Source organism: Thunnus thynnus, chromosome 10 (genome assembly GCF_963924715.1).
Source record: "Thunnus thynnus chromosome 10, fThuThy2.1, whole genome shotgun sequence".
In the NCBI taxonomy this organism is placed as follows: domain Eukaryota; kingdom Metazoa; phylum Chordata; class Actinopteri; order Scombriformes; family Scombridae; genus Thunnus; species Thunnus thynnus.
The window spans coordinates 28,704,386-28,719,468 of NC_089526.1; the positions used below are offsets into that span (position 1 = coordinate 28,704,386).

At 40.3% G+C, this 15,083-nt stretch overlaps 2 protein-coding genes across 3 annotated transcripts; one reads left to right on the forward strand and one right to left on the reverse strand.

The window, feature by feature from the left end:
* Positions 1 to 193: 193 nt before the first annotated feature.
* LOC137191917 (skin secretory protein xP2-like) lies at positions 194 to 8,811 on the forward strand. Of its 2 annotated transcripts, none has more exons than XM_067602404.1 (4): positions 194 to 587; positions 3,886 to 5,067; positions 7,037 to 7,081; positions 7,417 to 8,811. In XM_067602404.1, the coding sequence occupies exons 1-3, from the start codon at positions 500 to 502 to the stop codon at positions 7,075 to 7,077; spliced, it is 1,311 nt and encodes a 436-aa protein (XP_067458505.1). In that variant the 5' UTR covers positions 194 to 499; the 3' UTR covers positions 7,078 to 7,081; positions 7,417 to 8,811. The 2 variants fall into 2 exon arrangements, with proteins under 2 accessions (XP_067458505.1, XP_067458506.1); XM_067602405.1 differs by having other exon boundaries at positions 3,889 to 5,067.
* A 1,652-nt stretch (positions 8,812 to 10,463) lies between these two features.
* On the reverse strand, positions 10,464 to 15,082 carry LOC137191920 (2-iminobutanoate/2-iminopropanoate deaminase-like). The gene is made up of 6 exons (XM_067602410.1): positions 14,920 to 15,082; positions 13,914 to 14,019; positions 13,459 to 13,513; positions 13,281 to 13,349; positions 11,069 to 11,124; positions 10,464 to 10,967 (listed from the first exon to the last, which is right to left on the reverse strand). Exons 1-6 carry the CDS (start codon positions 14,982 to 14,984, stop codon positions 10,908 to 10,910), a joined length of 411 nt encoding a protein of 136 aa, XP_067458511.1. The 5' UTR covers positions 14,985 to 15,082; the 3' UTR covers positions 10,464 to 10,907.
* Position 15,083: the final 1 nt, after the last annotated feature.

Genomic DNA, 15,083 nt, shown 5'->3' on the forward strand with positions numbered 1-15,083 from the left:
AAGCTGTTCATTCATATGCAAACTCCTTACCTTCAAAAACACTACAAAAATAGTACCACTCTATAAAGGGCTGGGTACATGTGCTACCCTAAACATTACCACAAGGTGGTGGATCTCTTCCAGAGGGGACACTCCTAGGAAGGGGAGGACACACACTTCATGCACACATGTTTGCCTCCTCCTCCCCCTGTATGAATAGTGTGACTGTGAGCAGGAGGCAGTCAGGGAACATTCAGCAGTAGTGCCTGCACTGCTTAGCTGCTCACAACAGATCGTTGTCTGGGGCAAGAGGGCAGCAGGCCATGCATGAACACACAGACAGACAAGGGGAGATAATGGTGCCCAGCTACTCTTAGGAACTGAAGAGAGCTTAGCTGTCCATGTTTTCACTGCCAGACACTCTCTGTCTTTGCTAACAGAGAGCAGTGGGACTTGTGCTCGCTCTTGTAATAGGTTCCAAGTTTTTTCATTCATCTGCTTCATCTGAGCTTTTACAAACATGGGGTGCTCCTCATCCAGTGCACAGACTGTTGATCAAGAGAAAAGACCAGGCACAAAGCCAGAGGAGAGCAATGGAGACACAGTGGGTAAGTAGTGATCACTCATGTAGTTTAAATGTTTAAAAGTGTAATTTATGTGTGTGTTTTTAGCCTGTTCTCTATACATTTTTCTCAAGATAGAGGCTGTAGTTGTGCTAAGTTACTTTCAGTCAGTCAAGACCATTGCTGGCTGTTCTGGTACACCGTGTGCTTTCTCACTCTACTCTGCTGCACAGCACAGTACAGTACCTCTATGGGTAGAATTATTCATGTTCAGCCATTTTCTCATAAATGATGAAACATGGTTGTTATTTTTTGCCTGAGATCCACTGACAGTGTGTTGACAAAAACTGTAAACTGCATTACATGATTTATTGATGAAATGAGACCTGAGAGGGAGTTGACCTGTGTGCTCATGCTTTGTTCGCTGCCTCATTCCATAAAGCTAATTGAGCATTTAGATGAACCTAGATTAGTAGAACTTTTAGCTGGGACTGAGGCAAGCCCCCTGATGTTGTGATATTAGGCTTTACAAATAAAATTGACTTGACTTGACTTGAACTCTTATAGAAGCTCTGTACTAAAGCCAGCTGGGAGTGTTTAGCAGTTCATTTTTCAGCCTGAGGCAAGAGTTGCAACCCAACCTGTTTGCTGCCATTCTTCAGTAGTCAAATTTATGACTTAAGATATTTTTCACACACTAAAAATAGCTTTTTTTCTACAAGATCAAACTGATATGATATAAAAGAGAGTGTGTATCTGCTTCATGCATCCAGAGTTTGCAAGCAAAAGGTTTCTCAAAAAGTCAGTCACTTAGGTGCATTCCTTAACATGCATGCAGAGATTATAATCTAAGTGTTTGAAATTCTCTCCAGGAATTTACAGCTCACAAACAATAGATGCAGGATTGCATAGGAGAAAGAGGAAAGACTAGAGGATTGATGCCTCTTTGAAAAGTACCCGCATGTTATCCGGCTACTCTGAAATTCCTCTGCATGGGACAGCTAAGCTTGGCTCTCTCAGTTTTGCATCTAAGCATGTAGTCATGCTCCATATACGAGAAACATGGTGAGTAATCGCCTTGGTTTGTTTGGCTTTGCAAATGTACTCTGTGTTCAAGTCTGTGTAGACGCCCACCGAGAGGCCAAACACAGACTGATTGTCCATTCACTGGATTCACTGGTCCAACCTACTGGCACATGCCTGTGTCATGCCAGGCACGGCTTCATGTACAGTGTGTTCTGACTGCCTCTCCCCTCATACAGTACATACGACATGACAGTCACTGCCCTTGTTAGAAAGTGCTCCTCTTTGTGTGTGATTGTTGATGCTTAAGTCAAGTTGGCACATTTGAATGAGGAAAAGCTTGATTATCATTTTTGAGCAAGTGAACAAGCAAACACGTGTTATGTGCTTATTACACTTAGCAGGACTTTGTCATAAAAAACACTTCCTGTCAGAAACAGCCTTTCCATCTTCCACTATGTCACTGTGTGATGTTTGTGTCAGGGCATTGTCCCTCCAGCCAACTGGCTATATGGTGACCTGTAGAAGCTCGGTCCTTTTCCAGGGTCTTACATCACCTCAACAAGAAAACCAGTTATTGTACTCTTTGCCCAGGCAGGCTTCTCCAATGTGGCTGAATGAGTGGAGGTTGAAATAATACAGTATACAGTCTGTCTAACAAACCAGCTGTATGCCATCCAAGCCACCACTGGTCCCATCCCCTGTCCGGGCCCCCTGTCTGTCCCCCTCCCCTCCCTCTGTGCTCCTAGCCAGCCATGCCACTGTTTTGACTGGGATCTCTGTCATCTTTGGCTGGTAAATCATGTTGACACACGAGTCATCCATGCCTGGAAAGGCTGTCTCTGTCTCAACCCAAACACATACACATTCACACTTTTCAACAGTGGTTCAGGCCTACAATGCAGACAACAGCTTTTCATTCTTTGTGATAGTTGGTGTTGGTGTGCAGAAGAAGTAAACTGTCGCTTAAAGAACTTGAAAACGCTTTAAATCTTTTTAAAATTTAAAGTAAAACATAGTTTTAAGGGATATGGAGGTTGTAAAAAGCTACCTAAAAACACATCTACTTTTACAATTCTACACTCAATTGTGAAAAAATATTACACTGCACCTAAATACTATTCTGTGCTACATTCTCTCTTCCACAGGCTCATTTTCATTTGAGGTGCTAGGCCGTCACATTCCCTTCCACCCATCACTCTTGGCTCTTTGTACCACTTCTGACAGACAAATAAAATCAGGAAGCTGCAGCTTCCAAACTATCCACCCATTCAGCTAGCTGAACCCTTCTGGTTTGTCTCATTTGTGAACAATGTCCACCCGCTGTTTTTGCGACAAAGTTATTTTTGAAATAATAAAACAGACTGAAAGTTTCTGTTCGGCTGTTGTGACTCCTGTAACTAAGATGTGTGTTGCAGTTCCTGACATTTGAGTTGAAGTATCCAAGCACACTATTGTTCCTCATCTACTGTAGTTTTGCCCAAGGGCTAATAGCTTGTTCACACCCAGTTACAAGAACATGGGTCAGGGCATGAAAAAAAAGGTAGGGTGTCTCTCCAAAGGCAGCAAAGCTGAAAGTCACGTGTATTTTATTTCCTCTGAGAGTGCCTTGTGTGTCCTCGGGGCTTCAGACAAACACAGGTTTCAATAAATCATATTTTCAACTAAGGAAATGAAAGGTTTTCTCTAGCACGCATTCTCTGTGCCTTATTGTCCATTGCCTGCAGTATCTCCTGCATTCCCTGTGGAGCTGAACTACAATTCTGCTGTTTTATGGGTTTAGTTTTATGTTATTTGGACTAAAAGAGAGTTTAAGTAATTTCTTAAATGTATAAATGATCATCTACATGTACATAACAATGTGTTGTTGTGTGTGTTATGTTTATGTAATATCTTGTTTTTTTTGTTTTTACAGTTTATCTATAAATTAAACAGTTTTCAGCTGGTTATCATTTTGCAATCAGTTTATAAATAAATACAATTCATTCATTCAAGAAAGGACATACAAAACACCTTCCAATATAGCACTTAACGCTTGGATGACAGAACGTCAGAGCGCTAATAAGATTGCTGTCCTGACAAATGTGGTCATTTATTAACAAAACTATTCAATTCATAGATTAGCTCAAGGACACTTTCAGACCCCCCACAATGTTTCCAGCTCAGTAAAATGAGAAATCTTCTTAAAAGCTCTTTTGTTGCTCTTTGTTGCCATGTAGTTAGCGTTACACATTAACAGGACGTCACTACCTGAACAGAATGATGCTTGCCAGTCGTAAATCCTAATCAAGCTTGTCTTTGCTCCCCCCTGTGTTGACAGCAGTCAGAAACGGCATCATCGCAGAAGATGCAGAAACCATCGAGGACCAGATGCAGCTGCCTGTGCAGAGTGCCTTACCAGATGATCTTCAACCGGGAGCTGATGATGAGGCGGAGGCTGTGTTAGTGGCCCTGGAGGCACAGGAGGATCTAGGCTCTGGGGAGGACCTCCTGGCTGCTCCTGAGCCACAGCCAGAACCTGTCACCCCTGAAGAACCAGCTTCAGCTGCTGCTCCAGCAGAAGCCACTGCTGAACCTGAGGCTGCTGTAGTGGTGGAGGCACCACCCCCTGTGGAGGAAGTTGTCCCTGTAGAAACTATAGTGGCTGAGGCTCCTCCTGAGGTCAAAGCCATTGTTGAGGCTGCAGAGGAGGCCCCTGCTGTGGAACCTGTTGTACCAGTGCAGGATGAGGCCCCTGCTGTTGTTGAAGAGGCAGCTGCTGTGCCAGCTGAGGCCGTGCCTGAAGTTGCAACCCCTGCTGTTGAGCTTCCTGTAGCAGAGTCTGCAGAGGCCCCAGCGGTTGTGGAGGAAGCAGTAGCTGTTGAAGTGGCTGCTCCTGTGGAAGCAGAGGCTCCAACTGACAATGCTGCAGCAGTTACTGCCCCAGCAGTGCCAGCTGAATCTCCAGCTCCAAGTGAGGCTTCAGCAGCAGCACCAAGTGAGGCTGCAGCAGCAGCACCAAGTGAGGCTGCAGCACCAAGTGAGGCTGCAGCACCAAGTGAAGCTGTAGCTGTACCAGCTGAGGCTCCAGTACCAGGTGAAGTCTCAGCACCAGCTGAATCCTCGGCACCCGTTGCGGCTGCTGAGCCTGTAATAGATACAGCGATTGCGGTGGCGACTATTCCAGAGATGCCTCCATTATCTTCAGCTGAAGCCCAAGCTGAGCCTCAGCCTGCTGCAGCCCCTGCTGAGACTGCACCACCAGCGGAAACTCCCTGCCCTGCAGAAGCTGCCTCTGCTCCAGCACCAGAAGCTAAACCAGCTGCTGCTGAGCCAGTTCAACAGGCAGAGGCTCCAGCAGAAGTAGCCCCAGAAGCTCCACCAGCAACTGTGACCTCAGAGTCAGCGGCGGACACTGCAGCCCCAGTGGTGGGTCTTGTGGTTGAACCCACCCCAGCAGAGTCTAAAGCACCCTCAGCACCAGCCCCTGCCGCTGATCCAGCCCCTGAACCCTCACCTGAAGGTATTGACTGACTCTTGTCAGATATTTTACATTGTTTCTTGGCATATTCACACAAAGAAACATCTTGCCCTGCCTTTTTAGTCATCTCTCTATATCAATTATTAAAAAGTAAAAAGATCCCCAAGAACGGTATTCACATACATAACACACACACACACACACACACACACACACACACACATATATGTATATATATATATATATATATATATATATATATATCAGATTGCACAGTGCAAAGTTAAACTATTAACGGCTGTAGGGTGAGAATATGTCTTGAGTGTTTTCATGACAGGTTTGCTGGCTCAGTAATTTACTCAATTTAACACAGTATTGTTTCCTGACAAACCTGTCATGCTAACTTTTTCAGGGTGTCATACCATGTTATAACCTGCTTGATATGGTATGAATAACAAATTCTGACAGACTTTTTGGGAGGAGGTCAAGCACTGTAGCATTGCCACTGGCTGAAATAGCTGAGAGATCTATGCAAACATGCGTTCGGCAGTAAGCATGTGCATACAAGCAGAAAGAGGTGAGCAGGCAGAGCAAATACTTGGTGAGAAAAGACTCAGATAAGATATTCTTGTTTACATCCAAGTAAACAATTAATGGTCCTTCACATGTCAGAAAAGCCAATCAATCTTCTCACCACAGATGGCCGAAGTAAGATTCTCAAAAGACAATGTTTTACAACATCACCCCCTCAAAGGTGCTATTATTGGTTACTAAGCAGGTATCCAACACATGGATGGCTAACGACGTCAAACACCCAGTGAACAATCTTTCATATTGGTTCCTGTCTGTACTCCTGTGATTGGTTGGAGCTGACAGGATGAACAGGATATTGTTGGGCTGTAAGGCTGAACAGATAAGGCAGTGTGAGAAATAGAAAGCAGGCACACATACTGAAAGCTTGTCTTGAGTGTGTCGATTATAGCAGGAGCATGTTGTCAGCACAACAGCTCCAGTCACGCAACTCTCTCTTATTGTGCTCTATTGTTAACTGCCTACAGAATAATCATGCTCTGCTGCTTCGAATTACATAAGACAACGCAAATGCTCTACGAGTCTGACCGGATTCCAACCATCATGCAAATTAGTAGAAATACTAGAAGCAAAGGCTCATTTTAAAGAGAAATTCAGTCAATTGTAATGTGCTTGAGATTACTCTGTATGATTCTCATTCACTTTTACACTGTTGCATCCATTTTTATCTCATTTAGAACATGTAATGATGCCATGTACTGGAAACTGTTATCTTAGTACTGAAACTAATAAATCTTTAACAGTGATACACATATAGCAGCAGCTAGTATGTATGTATATTTTACGTGCTTGACCACAATATGTGGAATTTTACACCTTTCCATTACAAAGCACACAGTTCTCTGGTTAAAATCTATGAAATACCCTATGTGTACACCGTGTACTACTATGAAATTAAATGTGCCTCCAGTGGTCAGTTGCCTTGTGTAAGACAGAGATCATAGTTTTCAGTTCAGCCTGCACCCCACTCTTGACTCAAAGAGAACACGTTGTACTTTTAGGACAGAGACGCCCCTCCAGGCAGCACGTGTAGAAAATGGCCTGATGTGAGACATATTGCATAACTTTTATGAGACTTTTTCTCTGGGGGCTTTAGCTGTGTGCCAGACCAATTACCATACTGTATAGTGTGTGTGTATGTGTGTGTGTGTGTGTGCGTGTGTGTGTGTATGTATGTGAGTGTGTGTTCAGAGGCCTAGTAAATCACTAGTAAACCAGCTCAGCAGAACCAGATGTGGTCAAGAAGGAATGCTAGCCAGCTACTTCTCATCTGTGGGGTGTTGTGATAGTACTGGTCTGATGATAGTAAACTGATATATCAAACAGGCTTAGCATGAATGACTAGAATCTCTCTTTTTGTGAATGAAAATGTAATGTATTCTTTTTCTTCTTCTTTTCTTCTCTGTGCGTGTGTGTGCAGCGGTGGGCACAGAGAGCGAGAAAGCCAAAAAGGAGGACTGAGTTGGTAAGAGCAAAACCACGAACCACACTTAAACCCAATGCAAACGCTGCAGGATCAGTTTCACTTTGCTTTAAATTTTGAAATAGTTCAATTACATTTAAAGGCACCCAGAAGAACTGTAGATACTTTCTATACTGCTATGAAGATACATTACCCATGAACAACTTTTTTTTTCAGTAAAAACTGGGTGCACAGAATAGAGAGGTGAATTTTTAATTTAAATATCAGTTATATGATCTTTGATGATGCTGACAAACCTAATGCAATTTAAACACTGACTACTGACTATGAACAGTGGATATATAATGTCTCTCTCTCTGTTCTTTGTCCTCTTTCAGGCAGAAGAGATTCACCGAAATAACAAACAAAAACCCAAAGCTACAAATATAAAGGCAACTGGAGGAAAAACATGACAAAGCAACAAAACAAACACTACATTTTCAGTAATGTCTTATCAGCTCTCACCAAACTGTACACCACATACATTAATATGCACGGTGCCTTAACATGTAATTTAGGAAAGATCGGGATTTTTCCTACATTTGTAAATATAAACTTTACAATTAGTTTTTCTACTGAGACCTTGAAGTGCCTGGAGCCACATACTGCACATGTAGGCATTCGTACTGAAAGTACTATGAAAACACATAGGACAGGTAACATGAGACAAGTGGGTGCAATACTCTGTGAAATCTGTGAACTCTTTCTGTAGAGATTGTTAACTCATCAGAGACTAGAGTGGCAGTGTGCTGAAGTGTAGTCAAGGATGCTTGCAGAAAATCCTTAACTATTTAAAGTAGCTGCTTCTTTGAGGAATACAAGCCAAACACAACTGTGAATGAAACGATGTAAAGACCTCGAGGAAACAGACACACCAAACTGGGTGAATGAAAGACACATTTTAAAAGATCACAACTATGACGTAGAAGTTTTAGTGTAAATTCTGCCATAATACCACGTCTTCATTTGGTGTTTACACAATATTTTAAGAGCAGCCTTTCTAATAAGGTTGATTTATTTAATAGGAATGACAGTACTAAGTGTTGAGTAACAGAGTGTACAGTGTAATACTGATAAGCACTACTGTAGGTCAAATCCATGTTTTCTTCATGTTTTTTTCTTCAAAATCCCTGTGTTGGTGTCCATGGTTAAATGATGAATAAAATGTGTTTTTATGTTTTGAGGATGTGTTTGAAGAATAAAAAAAAACATGCAAATGATTATATTGATATGCAGACGATAAGTAATAATGTGATGAACCATAGCCAGGTTGAGGATGCAGATGATCCAAGTTTATTCACCGACATGTCATCTTGCTGTTCCATGAAGCCATTTTGTGCAGCTGCACTGTAGCTGGCAGATGTTCATGAAATGATCTTCCTGAAAATAAAGGCGTTTCAGACTAGATTTAAAGACACCATGGAGCCTGGCAGTGCTGACGTCATATGCACATTGGTTTTGGTTTGAGTGCATTTATACGTACATGTGTAGCACAGTAAGAGATCACCTAGTGGAAATGATTTATAATTTATCATTAGTTCTACATGCTGTGTTTAAAAAGAGAAAAAATCTTGTGTAAGTGTGTGAGATGAGATGGATGTTGCGGGAACAAAAAATTCTTTTGATGTCTGTTATCTTTTTTCATGTTTTTTCCTCTGTAATATATATTCACTTTCTGAGCCTTGTCTATGATTCTGCTAACCTAGTGTACAGAATAAAGTTTTACTCACTAATACATGTGCTTTTTTTTTTTTTACTTAAATGTGGCCATGTTTTAGTGTATGGCAACTGCCACATTTCCCCAATAGAGTTCATATTTAAAGGAGCATGCACACATAAAAAATCCAACATGGTCCAGCTACCCTGGGATAATGTAAGTGGCCTTTAAAAAGAAAAACAATAGCTGTGTTTTTCATCATATGGTCTTTTTATCCACAAGGCAGATTCATTTTAGAATTATTTCAGGTGAATGACTTCATATCTATTCACTACACTGTAATTTTTTTTGCTGTCTCATCACCCTCACTATTAACTGGGAAAGTATTCTCTAGCAATTCAAATTAATAATGTTGGTATGTGCACCAAACGTGCCCAGGCTCAACCACATATCAGAAGAATAGAATAGAATAACTTAACAGTTTGCATGAGAGCTGCCTCAGTGCCAGCAATCTCAGTGAAAATATGAATGTGCTGGATAAGGGATATCTAAAATAGATAAGCAAGGAGCAAACAGTGTGCAGGTTTATCTACAACCCAGAAATACAATAGTCGATTTCAAAGACTAAACCCCACACCTGACACATTTATCCAAACAGGAGTTATTGAATCAACATTGAAATCAGCTGTATTTAGTGAGGTATGTGTTAGTCTTTTTGTAGAAATGATTTTTCTGGTGAGTTCAATTTTAAGCCAAATCAATGAAATATATCTTTGGTGTACTCTCTGTACTCTCAGTGAATGTCAAACATGATTAGACCAATGATCAGAGAAAGACTTCTGCAATCTATAATCTATTAGAACCCATGATCTGGCTCAGGAAAAAGAAAGAGAGGCATCAGATACAAAAAAGTGGGAATTTAAAATGCTCAATATGTGTGAAAACAGGCACTAAATGGCATGAAGAACAATTAAATGTCTTGGATCAGCAGCTACTCTGGATTGCAACATGTTTAAAGCTTGCTGATCTTCCTCAGGCACCATCAAAAGGCTTATGCTGACGTGTCTCTGGAAGTAGAGAAAGGCAGGAAATGACACGGTAAATATGTCATGCTGAGAAAATATATACAAAACAATAATGGGATGCTTGTTAAACACAAGAACAATATGTAAGGGGTGGAACATGCCAAATAACATGTAGTCACTCACTAAGCCAAAAATATGTCAAAATAAGGTGATTAGACACAATATAGAGAACTATACAAGAGGGGATTAGTATTGCTTGTACTGTACTGTGTGTTAATCACTTATCCTGCACTCAATAAAATAAAAAAACAAACAATAAAAAACAAGAAGGGATTAGATGAAACAAGATAGATTTAATTCCTCACTAAGCCCCTGGGGAGACACTGTTCTCAGGCTGAATATCCATCTGCATCCATTTGAGAGGAGAGGCGACGATCAAGCTCACCATCTCTGCTTGTGGGTGCAATGAACACAATAACACAGAACTGAAGATCAGTGGAGGAATATCCACATTGGATAAAATGTGCTGCAAAGGTTATGATCTGGCATATAATCCATACTGTCCTTATGCGTGAATGGGTTTCCATCCCACATCAACAAATATCAAATATATAAGAAGTAATACTGTATAAGGGCCAATCACCAACTGAGGAAGACACATAGCGCAAAGTCATGAGATTAAGGAAATAAATCACCATTTAAGTAAATTAAAACATTTATTATTGAGTTATATTTAATCATCCATCATCTGGCATAATAAGAGAGGATACACTGTCATGGGTATGGCTGGTGACAACACAGGCTGATAGTGTAATTCAATGCAGCAAACAAGCTTAGATACTTTTCAGCTATTGTAAGTGAAATGCGAGCAGAGGGAATTTAAAATGCATTGTTGTCAGCAAACGTGTCTCATCAATGTTAATGAAGGAGGAGAAAGTACCCTGAGACTGACTGCTGGTCGTCTGCACGGTGACCTGGTCAACAGGTTTGACAGCACTAAGTCACTAAATACCTTACAAAAGGTGAAACATCTATAATAAAAATGATTAGTGCGATACAGGAGTTCTTGCTTAGTCTACAAATCAAGGATCATATTTTTCAGTGATAATGAGTTTTCAAATGTTTTATTGTTTGATAGATGTTCTTGTTAGGAAGCATCGGTCACAGGGCCCAAAACAGCAACTGCTTCAATCTCAACCAGTCCACCCTAGACAAACAGAGAGAATATTGATGGATAGCAGCTTTTTGTTTGGTTCAATCCAGTAGAGAATCAGTGGCGACAAGTATAAATCTTCATCAAATACTCACTCTGGGAAGAGCAGCAACCTGGTAGGCAGCTCTGGCTGGGAAGTTGGTGGTGAAGACTAAAGAAAGCAGCACATGAAATATCAGGACAACAGACACATATTTAAACACGTTTATGTTTAATGAAACTGACACGTGGACCAGCTGTGGTGAAGTCCCACAACTGGTCTGTCTACAAACACACTCAGTAACAAACTACAGTCTGACATGAAGACAGCAGTGTAGAAAGGTTTGTTTTCTGATTTGACTCAACATGAAGTCAATCTTGGTGTTTTATTAAAAATCAAACACTGACCAGTCAATGTAGTCCATGAAGTTCTAATCAACATGTTCACACAAAATGTTCATTTTGCAACTTTCTGTCACTGACTGATATAAATCAAACCTTGACTGTCTCAGCAATGAAAGCACCGGTGTAACTAATAACACTAATTAGAGCTCTGTCCCACTGTCCCAGTCAGCCTGCACAAGCAATCATTAGTCTTATTAGTTACACCCGTGCTTTCATGCTATGACATGTTTCTTCTGAAAAGATCTTTTGTTATGTGGCCTAAATCCAGTTTATGAAAGCTTTTGTGTTTGTTGTTCTAAACATCAAGTGTCAGGGCAGTCTTCATTAAACAAAATCCTCTTGTGCACTGGAAATGATGTGTTTTTTGGTAAACACTAACAGCATGGGTAAACAGACAAAAAAAAATCTAAATATTAAACCCTTGGGAAAATATTTTGCTTTGTTTGTAAGTTTTAATTGGCAAATGCTTTCCAAAGTCTCACTTTTACTGACACATATATTGCAATATTTCATGTTATTACAAAACATAAAAGTATATTTATTTCTCTGTACGCACAGTGTACTGTAACACTTGTTTAATACATGCTGTACACCATTATTAGGTAGTTAGAATTGGGACATGAGAAAAAGGAAAATAGTACCATCTACACAAACTTCATTAATGGAAAATTCAAAACATTCACATTATTGGACTGACAGGAGACGTCTGGGAAATGTAATGCAATAAACACACTGTTGATACACCCACACAGGTGTTTTCACTTCTTTATTTGCTTTATTTAATGTCTTCAGAGTTATGGGAGGGCGTGTGCAGACCAGACTTGATTGACATGTCTCTGATCCTTCTATTAAATTTGTTGGACCTGTTCCGGGCAGGAGAGCTGAACGCTTATTATTCTCATTTGTTCATGAAGTTTGGTGACCTAATGTAGTTCCAGCATAGCTCCACACAGCTTCAACCGGATCAGAAGCCTAATTAGTCAGAATAAGTGAAAACACCTGTGGTGGCGCTCAGGGTCTTTAAATGCTAATGGTAGTCCATATTTTTTCTCCTCTGTGTCTGATTTTTATGCCACACTCTACCCATGGATGAAAGCTTTTTTTCCCCTCTTTTTACTCCCTTTTCCCCTCCAAGAGCACTGGCAGTGTAGAAGTGCTCCTTACAATTCTTTTTCTTCATACAAATCTGACATTAAGTGAATATGGTGCATGTGAATGAAAATCATACTCTCCATATTGAAAACCTCAGGCATCATTTAGAGTTAAAGGACTTCCTGGCTGTCTATAGAGCATCAGATGTGGGATGACATTTAGTTGAGGACTTAATCCACTAGCAGCAGCAGCAGCTCAGGTTTCACTCTGCTTGGTGACTCAGCACACTTCAGGAGACGCTACCAGTGTGGTGACAAAATCACCTGTGCTTCTGAACATTTGTTTTCATACTTCTGTCTGTGCTTACTCTGTTCTTTGCTGAGTACATTTACAATATGAAGAAAAAGGCAAATTCAAAAATGACATCTGAAGTATGCGTCATGAAAATATAGTGCTCATACTCAAATGTAAAGACACCCCAAAGTGAACAGAATAAATAATAATATAGCAATAGATAAGCACTCAAAACAAGTAGTTGTGTGAAAAACGAGGCCAGTACGGAAAAAGCCAGAGATCAGGCAGTTACTGCATCCATACAAACCAACCAAGTGAAATGTCATATATTCAGCAACCATCATGTTGACCTGGATAATGCAGGTTCTCTGGACTGTGCTGACACCCAGTGGCAAAGTCTATATTGCAAGATACAAGTGATGGACCTTTGCTTGTTACATGAAGGTTTCATCATGGTGAAGGTTTTACCATGACTCAGTAGAGAGGAAAAGTAGCAGATGAAAAAATCATATTGATAAGAAAATCAATCATACTTACATTGCTTGTAAACATCGTTGACATTGGTGAAGTCGTTCATGTCGGCTAAGAGCACTGTGGTTTTGACAACTGCAGAAAACAATGAAAAAATGTTTGAGTAAAAGATGCCCTTAAACATGAACTTCTAAATTCATGCAAAATGTGTCACTTTTCAAATAAAGGTACGGTTTCTCCTCACCGTTCTCATAACCGCACCCAGCTGCTTTAAGGATTTCACCCATATTCACAAGAGCCTGAGGAGATTAAGGAAGAGTTTAGGAGCTACAGGCAGCATGGTTCGATGTGTTCTTTAGTAATTTATTTTGATTTGCTAATAAAAGAGATCAGATGATAGAAAATGGAAATGTTAGAACTCTAAAGCAAGCTTGACATGAATTTACAATCAATAATAAAAATGCAATTTGCAGTTTATTCATAACAACCTTTTAATGGATTGGATATGAGAGAATCAAGAGAGAACAGAAGCTTAATGTACCAAACAGAATCAATTGAAGCAAAAAAACAATCACATAAAACTCATCAATACTGAGCAAATTTATTATAAACACATAATAACATTTAGGAAGATTTCCAGTTTTGTAATGCCCCTAGTTTATGAATGAATGATGGGAGTGTGGTTTGCTGGTGGGTCACCTGTCTGGTTTGAGCCTGGACGCCACCGTCCACCAACTGTCCATTGGCAGGATCCATCCCCAGCTGTCCTGAGATGTACATGGTCCGATCAACCACCACCGCCTGGCTGAGAGACACAAAACAGGAACAAAGAATCATCCACACTGGATTAAAAGTGAGCTTTTAGAAAACAATGTGAATTATTCCGTCATCTCTAGTGTTTTACTGCTACAGAAGGAGAGCAGATGGTAAATGCAGAAATTCTGCAAATCAATTTTTTAATGTGAAACATAAAAATGTCTTTGTATTTGTATTCAACCATGTATTATACATATTTTACATGACTATACCTTCACTTGCTTTTCTCTTATCAATTCACAAAGTTCATGTGGTTTCACAACTGCTATTACTGCAAGTCTAGGTGGTCAAATGAGGGATTTTAAAGATTATAATGAATAATAATGAATTGTCTGGTTAAATGCATTTGTTTTGTTACATAGACAAAACTATTTTTTTTCTTTTAAGGTTCATTAACATGTTGAGGGTGAAATACATAATATACTGTCAGCCAGTGGCCACACTGAAGCTGTATACTTTGTCCAAACATTATGATGCAAAGTCATAATAAACTTCATTAAGAGGAATCTGTATTCAGTAAACACAAAAATGTGAGCACAGAGGCGGTTGATTTTAATAGTTTAGCCTTTCAATTGTTTACACAGTTTAAAGTGCAATCCAAAAATGTGCCCTTTGCTCCTAAAAGCACGAGTGACCACTGTTCCACCTCCAGCCATAACTAATGGACAGAGTATTGCTATTCCAAGGGCATTGAAACAAAGCTATATGTTCACACTGAGAAAATGTTAGTGGTCCTAATACCTCTAACACATCTTCCCAACAGTCATTACTCTTTACACGTGGTCTAAATGTTTGACAGCTGTGTGTTTGACAGCCGTCCGCTGTGAGCCAGCTTTTAACTTCAGCCTCAGTTTCAGCCTGATGGACCGACCTTACAGCTCTTTCTCACCTGTACGGGCCGATAGCAGCAGGAGCTTTTGTTGTGCTGATAATCCTCCTGATCAATGAAGCCATTTTACTGACAATATATCTAATCAAACCAGGTGAATGACACAACTTTTGCAACAGTGTGCTGCAAAAAGGAGAGGAAGAAGGAACACTGGATAATCGTTA